Source organism: Lycium ferocissimum, chromosome 7, assembly GCF_029784015.1.
Source record: "Lycium ferocissimum isolate CSIRO_LF1 chromosome 7, AGI_CSIRO_Lferr_CH_V1, whole genome shotgun sequence".
In the NCBI taxonomy this organism is placed as follows: domain Eukaryota; kingdom Viridiplantae; phylum Streptophyta; class Magnoliopsida; order Solanales; family Solanaceae; genus Lycium; species Lycium ferocissimum.
Genome location: NC_081348.1, coordinates 28,263,145 through 28,279,026, shown reverse-complemented (window position 1 = coordinate 28,279,026; position 15,882 = coordinate 28,263,145). Strand labels below are relative to the sequence as shown.

At 32.9% G+C, this 15,882-nt stretch overlaps 2 protein-coding genes across 2 annotated transcripts in view; both read right to left on the bottom strand.

Annotated features, from left to right (window-relative positions):
• LOC132062083 (toMV resistant protein Tm-2 netted virescent-like) overlaps positions 1–10,811 on the bottom strand; it is a 19,550-nt gene extending 8,739 nt beyond the window's left edge. The window contains exon 1 of the mRNA XM_059454728.1: positions 10,679–10,811. Within this exon, the coding sequence (XP_059310711.1) occupies positions 10,679–10,811 (133 nt within the window). The remainder of the gene's footprint in view (positions 1–10,678) is intronic.
• LOC132064160 (cyclin-U4-1) lies at positions 10,791–12,771 on the bottom strand. The gene is made up of 2 exons (XM_059457055.1): positions 12,352–12,771; positions 10,791–11,308 (listed from the first exon to the last, which is right to left on the bottom strand). The coding sequence occupies exons 1-2, from the start codon at positions 12,690–12,692 to the stop codon at positions 11,011–11,013; spliced, it is 639 nt and encodes a 212-aa protein (XP_059313038.1). The 5' UTR covers positions 12,693–12,771; the 3' UTR covers positions 10,791–11,010.
• Between the last annotated feature and the right edge of the window lie 3,111 nt (positions 12,772–15,882).

The window sequence follows — 15,882 nt, the reverse complement described above, 5'->3', positions numbered from 1 at the left end:
ATAAAGTGCTATTTCTCACTATTGTTGATATGGTTTCTTAATTCATCCGAATTCAATGCATATCTTACCATCTGTAACGTGACCACATCCTTACTGTGCATCATTGAATTAACTACGTCTTTGTATGCCGGTGATAATGAAAACAGTAGAGTGCATGCTAGTTCTTCATCTCCCACTTAATATCAGCATGAGTAAGATCCATAACCAATTTATTAAAACATCAAGATGATCCTGTAAAGTTGTACCTGTCTTCATCTTGAAGGTGTGTAAACGCTGCTTTAACAACATTCTAGTTGTTGCTGATTTCTTCTGGTAGAGATCTTCAAGTTTTTTCCATAAACTCGTAGTTGTTTTCTCGGTACTGACTTCACATAACACACTATCTGATAAGGATAATTAAATTGCGCTAAACGCATCCATCTCAGTCTTCTGCTTCTCAGCCTCTTTCGTATTTTTGGGATACGAGTCGTCCAAAGCACAGATTGATCATTAGCCGCTTCATAAAATAACGCGCCGATCTTCCAGATGCTGAAGTTATTACTTCGCCATCAAAATTAAGCTACCTCAAACTTCATAGATGCCATAGTCTCCTCGTCTCTAGATCTCATTGACACCTTAGGCTCAGATACCAATTGTTAGTGCGGAAACAATAAAAACATTAATTAACGTGGTTCGGATCGATGTGATCACAGTGACGGAGAAACATCACGACACTTTTATTAATAGCAAGGGAGAAAGGAAAGGCAATATTGAATCTTTCTTAAGTTCTATATTCTGTCCTTCTTAATAAATCCTAATAGCATGTGTATTTCTACTACTAGGTCTAATCCTTTCCTAGAAAGGATCTAAATCCCAATAACATTCGAAAACCAACAAAGAAAAAAGTTTCCTTTTATTTCTTTCCGCTTTTGAGTAGGAATTGACTTGAATATCTTCTCAACTTCACAGTTATCATAGACACTTAAATTAACGATGCTTAGAAAAAAAAGGTCTGAGTGATATTACTTTCAGATCTAACTTCCATTTAATAATTATAGTTGACTTGTATTAATCATTCTAAATAACGACTTATCTTATTCTTATTGTATCCCTGAAATAATAAATTAATAAGTGAAATGGTTGTCACAATTGACTCAAACATAGACTAACAATTTTTGTTTGAAAGAAAAAAAAAAAAAAAAAAAAGGACAGAAAAAAGAGTAGAATTAATGTGAATCTGAATAATCGTGTGAGGCAACTCTGCTCTACATGGTCAATAATATTTAAGAAGCAAAATTTAATACTAAAAGACTTGTGATTAATTAACAATGCTATACGTCTTTCTTATATCTTCCTACACAGAGTATCATTTGCACAATATCCGGGTCAACTAACCATGTGGTTTTGTTTTCAACTTGCAACCAGGAAATAATCGAATTTATATACACTAAATTAGTTTCTCTCTGGAAAAAAAAAAATGGAAGGATGTTTAAATAGGCATGACACTACTACCTACCACAGAAATTTCGAAAATAGTTTGCTTCAGATCATGTCATCTGTAAATGCAATCAGAAAAAGGAGAAAAAAAAATACAGTAAATATTTTGGTTTGCAGAAGGGATAAAGGAGGAAACCTCAAAATAAAATTGAATCATATGTATTTTGCAGTGAATTTAAAAAAAGGGATTGTAAAGAGGGAAACCTTAGACTGATATAGAAATTTAATACTATTGAATTAAGTCGAAGGTTGTTAGATAATAATAAATACTCAAAGTTGAAGAATAAAATTTGTAGTAATACAATTATAATCAAATAAATCAATGAATAAGAACATGAAAATATGAAGTGTTCTTTATTGAAGCACATTTCGGTATAAAATAAAAACGTCTATAGTTTTGATTCAAGACCATTTATGTGACGATCAAGATATGCACGTGCTTGTCCAGTTGTCCTCATTAGAAGTATCGGTCCACATATTGAGGGCCATGTTTGACCCAAAAATTCTTTATTTGGGCCATTATCATGCATTTATTTTTTTTAAGGGCATATTTAAGTATATTCTTTAATCTTTTTCTGTAGTTGTCTTTTGAGTCTCATAATTTGCAAACATGTTGTAGGTCTCCTAAGAACGAGTTGTTGGAAATATTAACAAATATCAATGAAAAATGAAAAAAATGATAGAATTAACTTATCAGATTAAATCGATGTTATTACAGCCATCCTTTATCTTAAGCATTTTACCGGCCACGTCCGGTGGAAGCGATTTGGCCCCTTTCCTGCAAATCGTTAATGCCGATCACTCCAAAAAGTTCCGGCGACTTCCAAACACTCGGCTAGTGGTTGGAATTTTTGAACCGCTCAAACAATTGCCCAGAAAATAATATATGAAGAAGAGGAAGAAGATGTTTTCTGTGTGTAAGTAATTAACCAAAAAAGAATGATTTATATGCCAAGAATTTGGAAGGGTCAAAAGAGGACTTAATGAGTCATTAATCAATATTCAAATCAGCCATTAAAAGAGAATTGAAGAGTCGGTTACAATTTACAAACATGAAATAATGACTCATTATATAAAATAAAGTCACACTTAATGTCAAGAGAATGAATCAAGACATTTTCATAGTAACCATTGCATTACTAATGTAGGAATTCTACAATAGGAGTAAATAATTCCAACAAGAAGCAAGTATAATTCTTTAATTTGGTCAAACTTTTGAAAAGCCAAAAGTGTTTAGTTAAAAAGAAATTTACTTATTTTAGAGAATAAAGAAGTTTGGCTAAATTTTGAAATAAGTGTTTTTGAGTAATAACAGAAGCTAAAGAAGTAGCTTCTCCAAAAAAAAATAATAGGTTCTTTTGATAATTTTAGTACAAGATTACCCATCTAAAAAATTCATGTTTATCAAATAAAATTAGTATTAAGTAGTAACTTCCTTTTTCATAATTTGACACATGAAAATAATTTCTGAAAATGTTGTCCAAGCTCAAACTACTAACAAGAATACTTTTCAAGTAATTTAACCAAACACATACTATTATTATCCCAAAGACTTTAACAAAAAAAAAAGTTTTTTTTTTTTTTTATAAGAAGTACTTCTCAAAATAAGTTGATTTCTGCAATTTACCAAATAGAATGTTAATTTCACTTTTAGGGTAATAGCCGATAGGGATCTCATTTGGAAATTAGCCAAGTTGAAAGGGGCTTGTTGTAATTCATTAGGAATTGGAGGACATGAGTGTCAATGTCCTCAAGATCACGATCCTCCCTAAGTTACAGATCAATTTACGGTTTGCTCCAAGTTGAATAACGTTAATAACATTAACTTTACCTTGGTTATAAATTTAACATGTACTCATTGGCCTCTTTAAAGAGGTTTTAAGATATTTACAAACTTGAAGCGATGAACTTATAGTAATACTTTATGTATTTCAAATTCAACAAGGTTAAAGTTCATTTAGTATCTATGACGAATTAATGTGTTTCAAATCAAAGCAAAAGAAAATTATGACACATACACTACTTAATAGAGATAAGAGGGGATTTTTGTTCTTGACTATTCTCTATATTATTTCTACAAAATTGAAAATGAGTTCACATGTTCCGTAAATAGTTATACCCTCCGTCTAATTTTACATAAAACTATTATTACTAGAGGATTCAGATATTTTTTTAAATACGTTTTCTCAAACTATTTTGAAATATCTTAAGTTATTAACTATGATGGCTTGTAGGAATAGTATTTTTCATGTATGTAAATTTAATTTAAAATTTTCAAAAATCGATAGCGAACTCTTTACGAAAACTAGGTGCTTTGACTCTAGAGTCCTTTTACCAAAAATGGGACATATCGGATAAATAATTTAAATTATCGTCTAATAAATATTCTGTGCGCATAATGAATTAAGACATCAAAGGGATGGAGTAATAATAAGGGGAATGAATAATGAAGAAATAGCTGCCTTTGACTAATAAAGGAACGTTTGCTCGCATCTAAATCTTAGCTTTTTTACTTGGTCTTTTCGATTGCTTTACTCCTTAGTTGGGTGGGATGAGAGTGGGGGACAATTGCATAAATGGCCTTTTCTGAGGCCAGTTATTTACGTCAATCTATGGGCTAAAGTTTGTTAATAAAGAAATATTTATTTCACATCAATACTTTTTAAAGGCAAAACTTAACCAATGACTTGAGGAGAAAATACAAGGTACCCTTCAAAAGATCATTAGGTGCAAATAATCATGTGGCTATAAAAGAAAGAGACAAGGTCCCTCAGCCAACTTTTTTTTGCGCGGATTGGCCTTCACTTGGGGTGGTCTTTAATTTTTCTTTAACCGCGTCTTAGATTTTGGGTTCGAGCACGAAATTCCCGATAAAAAAATAAAAAAAATAAAAAGGAATTTTTGCAAGGCAGATGTTTGGATTGGCAAGGCAGAGTTTTGTGCCTGCAAAATTCTGCCCAAGGCAGAGTTTTGCATGGGAAGAATTTTACCTTCATGTCAAAACTCTGCCTTAAGGTAGAGTTTTGCCTTCAAAATTCTACCCGCCTTAATCTACCTTAAGGCAGAGTTTTGAGTTTTGAAGGCAAAACTCTGCCTTGCGAATCCAAACTCTACCTTGCAATTTTTTTTAAAATTTTTAACTGAGCGGGGGTTCATACACGAAACCAAGGGAATTTTAGCGAAGAGAAAAATTAAAGACCACCAATTTGAGGGGCAAAAATTAAAGACCACCCCTAGCGAAGGGAAATCCTGCAAATTGCCCCTCAACCAACGGAAAAACCTTTTCAAGCTTAGATGGTAAAGTAGGCCCAAACGGAACGAAATTGCATTTTTTTGCGCGGATTCCCCTTCAAAGGCACTGGTCTTTAATTTTTGTCCCTTAAATTGTTAGTCTTTAATTTTTGTCCTTCGCTTAAAAAAGTGACCGAAAATATCCTGAGGTTCCGGGTTCGAACCCCCGCTCAGTCAAAAATTAAAAAAAAAATAAAAAAAATTGCAAGGCAGAGGTTGGATTCGCAAGGTTGCCTACAAACTCCTCCTGGTAAGGCAGAGTTTGCCTTATGCTTGAAGGCAAACTCTGGCTTGCGGTTTTTAAAAAAAAAAAAAAATGTTTGACTGAGCGGGAGGTTTGAACCCGAAACCAAGGCGTTTTTAGGCGAAGGACAAAAATTAAAGACCAGCAATTTGAGGGATAAAAATTAAAGACCACCGGCCGAATAAGGGAAATCGTGCAAAATGCCCACAAAATTGGGCACATTATAAGTGATAACAAAGGATTGAGTTAAGGATCTATGCAAATAGGCTGTTACCTATGTCATTGTTAAAGTTTTGATCCCATTTAAAAAAAGTTGTGCAAAATAATCTCCACGCAAAAAGTTGGAGTTCAATTCTTCAGGGATCACTAGAAGACCTACCTTGCCACTTATGGCAGATCACCAAACGTTATGATGGATGTGCTTGTCACAATTAAGTCGACCTATCGATAGGATTTTAGTACAAATTGTGTCGTATCTTTGGAATAAAATCATTCATTTCGGCGGATTATCAAAGTTTATAACAGATGGAGTTGTCACAAGTGTCGAATCATTAAAATTTAAATAGCACAAATTATGTCTTGGAAAAAAATTGATCATTATTCTTGGCGGATCATCAAAAGTTTCTAAGAAATTTCATCAAGACACTTTTGCTGAAAAATGATCCAAATCAACTCTAAATTTGATACCTAATATTTTAATACCAATTGAAATCATTTTGAATGGTTAGATTCAATTCAATCCTTCAAAATTCATAAATCCATCTTCTTCAACAATCAAGCTTGACAAAACTTAAATGGTGTTTTAAGTTTCTTTAACCAAAACCAATCCAAACCAACAATAATAAATAAGTAAGAGGCCTTCAATTTTCTACAACATTATATGAAGAAAATGGAGATTCTTATTCAAAACTAAAAAAAAAGGTTTTTTTTTTCCTTCATGTGATTTCTTCAAGCCCCATATGATCTTATCATCATTCTCTCTCAAACCCTTCGTCCTCCTTTCACTGTTACGATCTCCAGCTCGTCTATTAATTTGTTTTCTTTTTCGAAACACTGGATCAAATTGTCGCTCTTCATTACCCTTTTGTGTACTCAAACTTAATTCTTTATTTACAGTTGTAATTCCATCGAAACAGTATAAGAAGGAGGACTAAAGGTTTGAGAGAGGATAAGGGTCTGGTCGTTTGTGTTTGAAAGAATAAACTTAATAAAGAAAAACATTAAGACCCCTTTCTTAGTTTTTAATAAGCGTGTGTACGTACATGTTGTGCTATAACTTATTTTCTTTACTAGGTAATTGATAAAGGAGGTAAGTAATATGAAAAAAGTAAGTTCAGGGGGATCATAGGACCCCCCACATAGTTTTGGTGTGTACATAGTTGACCATTGTCATAATTTAGGTGTGTTTCTATACTATATTCCTATATTAAAAGACTTGGACGTCGACTTTGAGCGCCGAAGTGGGCAGGGTCAGACCTTCAAATAAAGGCTATTTATATCCGGTTTATTTTTGTTACAAGTTTTTTTAATTTTTACTTAAATTTTGAATTATTAACTGAAAAAATCGGTTAGAAAAGACACCTCCTACGAATAGGTCTTCTTTCCTTTCTATATATTTGTTATCCCTTAAAGTTCCTATTCATTCTGGAGTAACGTTTGTCTTTAATGAATCTTGAAGAAACTTATTTATATCTCCAGAAAGAATGACACATTTGTACATTCACGCCGTCCCAATTTATTTGATACTCTTTTTTTTATGGTCAGTCCCAAAAAGATAGACATATTTGTATATTTAATACTCTCTGAATCTAATTTGTGTGACACACTTTCCTTTTTAATGTGTCCCAAAAAGAATGTCACATTTCTTTAGTTAGAAACAACTCAACTTTAAAATTCTCCTTTTACCCCTAATGAAAAACTTGTAGCCGCACAAATGTCTAACGTTTGTTTTAGACCACAAATTTCAAAAATCTTTCTTTCTTTCTTAAATTTTGTGCCTAATCAAATGGTGTCACATAAATTGGGACGGAAGAAGTAACTATTTAACGTTAAAATATTAATTTACCCTTAATGAGATGATTTATAACTACACAAATATCTGCAGCTTATTCTAGATCATTAATTTCAAAAAAAATTCTTTTCTTAAACTCTTGCCTAGTCAAATGGTGTCACATAAATTGGGACGGAAGAAGTAACAATTTAACATTAAAATATTAATTTACCCTTAATGAGATGATTTATGATTACACAAATATCTACAGCTTATTCTACATCATTAATTTCAAAAATCTCTCTTTATTATTTAAGGGCATTTTACATAAATGACAAACATTTAGGGTTTAATCAAGCTGCATAGCTAATGTTTCAATATTTACGTTCTGTAGCAAATCACCGATTCCCCACATGTGTATTCAATTTTTTTTTTTTTAGCTGTATTCAGGAATACAACAATTTTTTTCCAACTGTATTCGTAAATATAACTATCTGTATTCATAAATTGGCTTGTTGTATTCATGAATACAACTATTAAAAAAAACTGAATACATATACACCAATAATATAAAATACACCAAAAAATTAACAAATATGCCATATTTTTCTGTATGTATATAACAAATACAAGCGAAAAAACTGTATACAACATAGATACACCAAAAAATTAACAAGTACGCCATATTTTTCGGTATGTATACAACAAATATAAGCAAAAAATATTATATACACGGTAAATATACAACAAAAACAGTGAAAATCTACATTTTTTCTAGATCGACCGGAAAAATTTTTGGTGACCGGAAAAAATTCATTAATAAAACGACAACATTTTTTTTCATTTTTGCTTCCAACAATGCTCAGATCCGTTATAGATCTGAGCTTTCCTTTCATTTTTGCTTCCAACAATGCTTAGATCCGTCGCTATTTGGTGCTTTTCCGGCATAGATCTGAGTTTTTTTTTCCTTGTTGGCGCCGGAGAATAAAGGAAAAAAGGGTATGGCCGGATAAGAATTGGAAAAGGGGAAGGGGCCGCGCGATGACGGTGGTGAAAGGTCACGGCATTTCGCCGGGCTCCGGTGGGCTGTGGTGGCCGGCGGCGGGGTAGTGGGGAGAAGAGGGGGGAAGAGATAGGAGAGATGGGTTGGAAGTGAATAGTGGGATGAGTATTATTTTTTGTGTGTGTATATATATATATAGTTACTAAATCGTATTAACACATAAATATTTGCTATGAGAAGTAATTAAATTAAACTATAGCTACTAAATGTCAATACCCACTATTGTTTGTTATATCATGTAGTTATTCCATTATTTAAACTCTTGCCTAGTCAAACGTAAATTGAGACAGAAGGGTAATAAATACAGGACATACTGAAATCTCTTGAAAGAAAGAAAGGACAGAAAAAAAAAAAAAACAGAAGAAAACACTCTTTGTTGAGAAAATATGTCAGTCTCAACTCCCAAGGGGTCACATGCACAAGCATGGCAATTTGAACACTCAATTTGTCCAATTCCATGGAAGAAATAGGCGTTAAGACTTAAGAGCGGTTCCCCCCTCAATGTGTTACAATTATGGCAATTTGCACACTGAACAGGTATTATAGTAATTTCCTTGTGTTCTATTCTACAATGCGAGAGGTACATACATATATATTAAAAGTCTGATAATTTAAGGAAAGAATCAAAAGAGAAGTTTTGTGAATCCATACATATATGCCGTGTTTACGTTTATACCAAAGGATGTACTATATTCATTCTATGGTGTCTATGATATGCATTTTGTAACACTCTCCTGGCCTCAAGGTGGAACATAGATATTGATCATGTGCTTAGCTTGTTATAAGGGTAATCAATTCGAGTTCCATTTAATGTAATTGTAAACAAATCGACTAGTTGCTCTCCTCATGTCTTCACGTAATTAGTGGAAACTTAATATAAAAATATTCATGATTGCATAACATGCCAAGTCAATGGACTCCTTTTAAGCAACAATAGAATCTGTTCCAGAGCTGTCTAATATATGATCATAAATGCGGACATAAACATGCTAACACAATTACTGCAAAAATAATATTCGGATTGTCAAACAAATCACCATCATCTTTCATGAGTTACACATAACTTTCTTATTCTACATCCTTTCGACTAAAAAATTGGGCAACTAAATGATTAACTAATTAATGACTTAAATTTGAACTACAGATACTATCACTATATAACGTATTTCGTAGCTATATATAGGTATTTCGTAGCTATAGATACATTCTGTTGTAGTGCTACCAAGAAAATGATAAACTTATGTATTGTCGAAAAAGGGTAGTTGACCTCTTAAATTAGCTCAAAATACTAGCCAATGTTTTCTTAACAAAATTGCAAATTCGAGTACTTTAGCTGTACGTAAGTAGATACTACATACTAGATACTAGACAGCCAAATATTATGACAAGTTGATTTCGAATTCTAGCTCCCTATTTTCCCTTTAAGTACCAGAAAGATGATAACGACATAACAGATACAGGACATATTGAAAGGTAAAAAAGAAGAGAATAGAACACTTAAGAGAGAAAATATGTCAGTCTCAAGTGGTCACATGCACAACCATTTATTCAATTCTACAATTAGTTGCACATGCAGTGTGTTCCCTGCCCAGAATCAAATACAACTGTCAAGTGTCTTCACTTGTCTTTACTACCAGAATGACCATAACACACACACTTCACTTTATCACTTTGTTTGTAACCCTCTTCAAGTGCATTATATTTGTCAATATAATGTCACCCACATACTTCTTCTTCCTCACCTTTTTATGTCCCTTTCCTCATTGGTGTCTCTTAATAAACTATGCCTTTTATTTTTTTCTCTGTATTTTCGGTGAGCGATGCTAAAGTTCTTCCATGTAGGAGTCATTATTATTACATAAGAAATGCTTGCAATGTAAAACAATGTCCATCTGCTTCTAAGCGTTGAACTCATTTGGTTCGAGGACAATTTAAAGTTTCATGATAGTGATTCTTATAAAGACAGTTGAAAAGTGGTCAGTGAATGTTATTTTTACGTTCGATGATCAATAGTAACAAAGAGAACACTATTTCAAAGATTGTTATATTGTAGTTCAAATTCAGTGACCTACACAGAATATGTGAGTAGTATCGGCATATTATCATAATACAACATGTGTGCTAATTATTGGATATGGAGTCGGGGGGTTCTAATGTTGCTCCTATGACAAAGTGGTGTTTAGTTACTTCATATTATTTTTCGATTATTGTTAGTCAAATGTACATATTAATATTGCTTTTTAAATGAAATAAAGTTTATGGATATACGCACTTAATTAAAATTTTGGTGAAATAGATAATCCCTTAAACTTGCTAGTATATTTCATTTAGATATTTAAATGACGACTTGTTTCAATTGAGCACGTACACATGCACTTTTAGTTTCTACGCATGTTCTCGAGTGTCTATCACGTGGATCAGTTAATAACTTAAAATATATAACCTTCTTTAATTATACATATTATTAGTCTCAATAAGCCGTAACACTCATATGTGATATGACTATAACATGCATTTCTAAAGTGGGAAATAAAAAAGAGAGAGAAGCCTATGTCATGAGCACTTCATGTTTTAAAATTGTGCAACTCTCTGTATGAACTATAAACATGCCAACCTGTGTTTTTGACAGTGTCCTCATCATACAGATCACTGGAATCTTGACTTGGATAGCAAGAAGTATCTAATACAACAGAAAACAATAAAGAAATAACTTTTTGGCCAGACTGTAAAGCAAAAGCAGCACCCATCTGTACATACCATTTCATTTCAAGAGTTCTAAAGCACCCCCAAAATGTCGCCAAACAGAAAATAGGAAAACAAAAGCAAACTACAAGAACCATACATCCTTTTTTTAGTACAATTTTTAGGTTTAACCCCTAAACCCCATTATAAAAAAAGACCCTAAACCTACCTGATTACTGCATTAACAAGACTACTTAATTGATCTTAAACGACTAATTGTTGTTGTTGTTGTTGCTGCTGCTGCGAAGACGAGTCATCTTCATTGAAACAAATATATTGAAGCTTGGGTGATCTTCCCATAATTAAGGAGGAATCTTCTAAATTCTTTGGTGGTGGCCGGAGCAACAGCATCTCCTTTTGAAGATATGCACAATAAGTCTGGAAAGTAGTGGGAGTCACATTTAAGTGAAAACCCAATCCAAATAGGAAATCCACTTCAAGAAAGTTCATCTCTGTGGTGCTGATTCCTCCAACTTTGGCATAGTATGCATTATTGTAGTACCTATAAAATACAATTTGATAACAAAATCAGCTTACACTTTACACTTTTTTTTCATAAATATTATGTGATTAAAGTTTTGAGAAGAGATGAAGGGTCATCAATTGAATGTAGCTTTCAAATGAGAATGTGTAATCTTGACCATGCAACTAGAGAACTGAGTGGCTGTATTTGAAAGTGGGGTTTGATTTTTAAAAATTCAAAAGAAAAGGAGCAAGCAAGTTGTCACTGTGTTGCCATTAATTGATCTCTTAACCAATCATTAAGTCTTTGGTAAGTACTGATAAGAATATTATTATAAGTCATTAAATAAGATGCTTTATCACTTATTTTAAATAAATTACCGTACAATTGTGTAAAAAGAAAAAAGGAAATACTTAATGCAACTTCCTATGCATATCCAAGGTCTAGTGTGTTATAGTGATTATACAACTAAGACTTCCAAATACGTTGCCTCTTTTCTTTTCCCTTTCCTCTTTTTTTTTTTTTTTTTTTTTTTTGTTATCTTTTTTTCCTTTTCACCAATTCAATATATCAATGACCAAGAAATACTAAATCCATATAAAACTATGGAAATACTCTGTTTATCCACAAAATTTTCCGAAATTATGAAAATACTCTGCTAAATCAAAACCCAAAAAAAATCCATAATTCAACAACCCTTTCAAGTTGAAAATAAAACTAAAAAATTATTATTTATATTTTTACTCAATTCCAAGCAAATTGAGATCGACTATATATATGAATTCTCACTATCAATGTCATTCTACTTAAGCCTGTCTCAATTCAATGAAAAAATGATGATCGATGATTTTCTATTTTTAGAAGGCAAAAAAGCTGATCAAGAATGAATTATAACTCAAACACTATAATATTTGTTTTTAAAATTTCACCAAAACCCATTAAGCTGTCTTTTCCTAAAATTCAGAACCACTAATATATTCAAAATCTTAACTACGTCTCTGAATTTTATAGTCTAGTTAATTATGTAAAACAGAGTAGTCTGTTTAAAAGAAAAATTAGAGAGATTGAGCAAATGAACTTACATATCATCCATGAATTTAGCAGCAATCATGACACTGGTAATAAGCAAGCGATGAATATTGAAGGAGTTGATTGGCAAAGAAGGCTGGCACTGAGTGAAGCGATCAAGATAAACATAAGCAACAACGAAACAACAAGGGCTACAATTAGCATACTTGAAAATCCTCTCTAAATAGCTTTGAATTGAGATATTTGGCCTTGTTAGTCCATGGAAAACTGAAATCTTCTGTGGTTGAAATCTGCCATTTATATCGTTAGTTTCAGCTACCCTTTGGAGCAAACAAGACAAGTAATCTATCAGTTTTGGCATCAAGTTTTGATTTTGAATCTCCAGTTCTGCCATTCTTGTTTGGTACAGAGAAAGAAAGGAAAAAGGAGAGAAAAGAGGTGTTTTTGTGTGTGTTGGATGTGTAATGTGTTGTTTAGATGTTGTAATATATACGTGATGTTTTCTTTTCTCTGAATGTTTTGTTTTTTATTAAAAAGAATTGTTGCTTTTTGGTTTTTTGTTTGTAGTTTATTTTGCTCTACTTCTTGTGAGTAACAACCTGTACTGTTGGGTGTTACTTCTGGTGGGTAAATTTAGTTGACAAATATAGCCGTATGAATTTGAAACATGACACTCAAGTCCAAGTTGTTTTTTTTTTTCTGTGGAATACGTGAAGACCCCTAAACTTGACGTGTTTTATTTAGTGCACACTCAAACTAATGTTAAGTCCTAAGTACCCCTAAACATGACATTTCGATATCCTTGACTTCACTAATTACACGGACTGTAGTTGAGTGTTCACATATGTTCTTCATGTTGGAATCTCATGCAATGTGGATGTCCGACTTGATTGTATATATCTTGATTATTTTATTGAATATTTGTTGTGTAATTTTTACCAAAGACAAGTACTGACTAATTACTTCTCATTTTTTGTTCTCTAATTGGATTTGAAAACCTAATCTCCTATGATTTTCGCTCCAATATATTGATTGCTATACTACACATTTAGTGCTAAGATTACAAATAAAAATTTCGTTTTTTTAAAGAATATTGTTTTTGTTTCGTGAATGTTATTCTTGGGGGTGTCTTTTAGGCTTGAAAGTTTATATGGGAGTGAGTTGGATTTGGATTCTTTAATTTGAACTCAAGTGTTCGGTAGAGGGAAAGGTAGGTTGGTCGAGTTGAGTACTTACCTTTTTTTGGAAGACTTAAAAAGTCATTAATTATAAGCCCTTTTTTTCCCTTTCTTGTGGAAAAACTGTTAGAAAAAGGCAAAATACATCAAAGCACCCCTGAACTATACCCGAAAAGTCGATATCACACCTAAACTATACAAGCGACCTATTACACACCTTAACATCTAAAAACTGAAATTATTTACCCCCGCAACCGATGTGGCATAAATTATAAAAATAATTAAAAAAGAAACGCGTGTTTTAGTTAAAATTTGTTTATTATTTTCTCTTTTAATTAAAAAAATATTTTTTCTAATCCCCACCCCAACCCTCCCTTTCTCCTTCCTTTTCTTCTTCATCTTTTTCTTTTTCATTCAACGTGTCTTGCCCCCTCCCTCCCCCCCCCCCGCCCGACCCTCACGCCTCTCCTCCACCCCCCGCCACCCCCCAGCCCCTAGCCCCAATTTGACCACCACCACGCCGCCCCTTTCCTCCACCTTCTTCACCATATATATATCCAACACTAGATTTCAATAACCACCACCTCCACTAATTTCAATAGCTACCATTAAACCCACCACCACCAAAATCAAAATAGCAATACCAAATCTTAATACCAATACCGAATCAAAATCATAATCTATCAAGTAAAAAGAAGCAAGTGGATTACTACTAAATCTCTGCAAACTCTATTGGATTGTGAATTTTTTTTTTTAATAATGAAATTAGCAGAGGGAGAAAGGGCGGGGGAAAGGTAGCAGTGGGGGTGGGGATGAGATTGAAAAAATATGAATTTGAAGGATGAGAATGAAGAAGAAATGGGGTGAAATGGGAATGAAGAAGAAATGGGAATGAAGAAGAAATGGGGTGAAATGGGAATGGAGAAGAAATGGGAATGAAGAAGAAATGGGCTGGTACTACTACTGCTGATGTAATAGCAGCAGTAGTCGTAAAATTACTAATACTTCCTCTGTTCAAATTCATTTGTCCATAATTATTGAAGGATTGGTTGCGGTGAAATTGGTGGCGGATTGGTGGTAGTGAAATTGATTGCGATGGTGGTAGCGCATTGGTGGTTCCAGTGAAATGAGGTGGTGGTGATGAAGAAGATATAATTATTGAAGGATTTTAATGGTTAATTAGGGATTAATTAGTGTAAATATAATTAATAAAAAAATTAAATGAATAAAGAAAAAGAAATAAATATAAAATTAAAATTTAGGAAATTTCTAAGGTGGCGCTGACGTGGTGCTGGTGTGGCGCTGATGTGGCAAGAGAGTGGGTTACACTTCACATTGTGCAAGTGGTCATCAGTTTGCAGGGGGTAAATAATTTCAGTTTTTAGATGTTAAGGTGTGTAATAGGTCGCTTGTATAGTTTAGGTGTGATATCGACTTTTCGGGTATAGTTCAGGGGTGCTTTGATGTATTTTGCCTTAGAAAAATGATAATGGGGAAAGAGTGATGGGCATGCCTTTTCGATTTATCATGTGATTACACGTGGATTAGTGTTCCTGACTGTTGGTGTAGGTCCCATTTTCAAAATGATCTCTCATGTGTTTTGATTCTATGAGCAATTAGGTTACATAATTAGGATTTTGTTTTGCATCTTAATTCCAACAATGTTCTTGCTTTTCCAGCCATAATAATAAGTTTGTGGGCAAAAAAGGATCCAAAAAGAAATCACTTAAACAGATAATATGTCCAACAGATCATGTTAGGATCGGCGCGATTAGATCTCTCTCCACCAAAGTTCAAATTATATTATTGAGCCTATTTAAACAATAAACCGGATTTTCTTATTAGAAAATCTCATACATGAATCTTAGATCCACAAAAGAGAGAAATAAAGAGCAGAATAAAAATAAAAACAAAGCATAGAATATACAGCGAGGTTCATGTCAATGTGCTTTTGTCCCTATAAGTCATAGTTGGCAAAGGTACATTTTTCTTGGTTATTCACAAAAAACCAAGGTGCATGTTTGTGCTCATTTTGTCTACTGGCACCATGTCTAGTCTATTACTAGAAATCACTTTTATAAAATTACATATTCCCATCAATGTTGGAGCATTAATGGCAAATCTTTTGTGAATGACTTTAACTTATATATTGACATTTGACGGTATAAATATTTTGCACTCTTAATATTGTCTATTGATAAGTCCGTATCCCCGTTGTCTTATCTACACTACTCCTTTGCTAATATTTTGTTTCTTTGCTCAAGGGGTAAAGAAAATATTTTGGTTAGTAGATGGAATAATTTTTATGATGCGGTAAAAACTGTATAAATAGCACCCACCATCTCTTTTTGGCTTTGTTCTTGAAAAAAACAGTCTTTATAGTTTTAAACTCCATAACAATGAGTG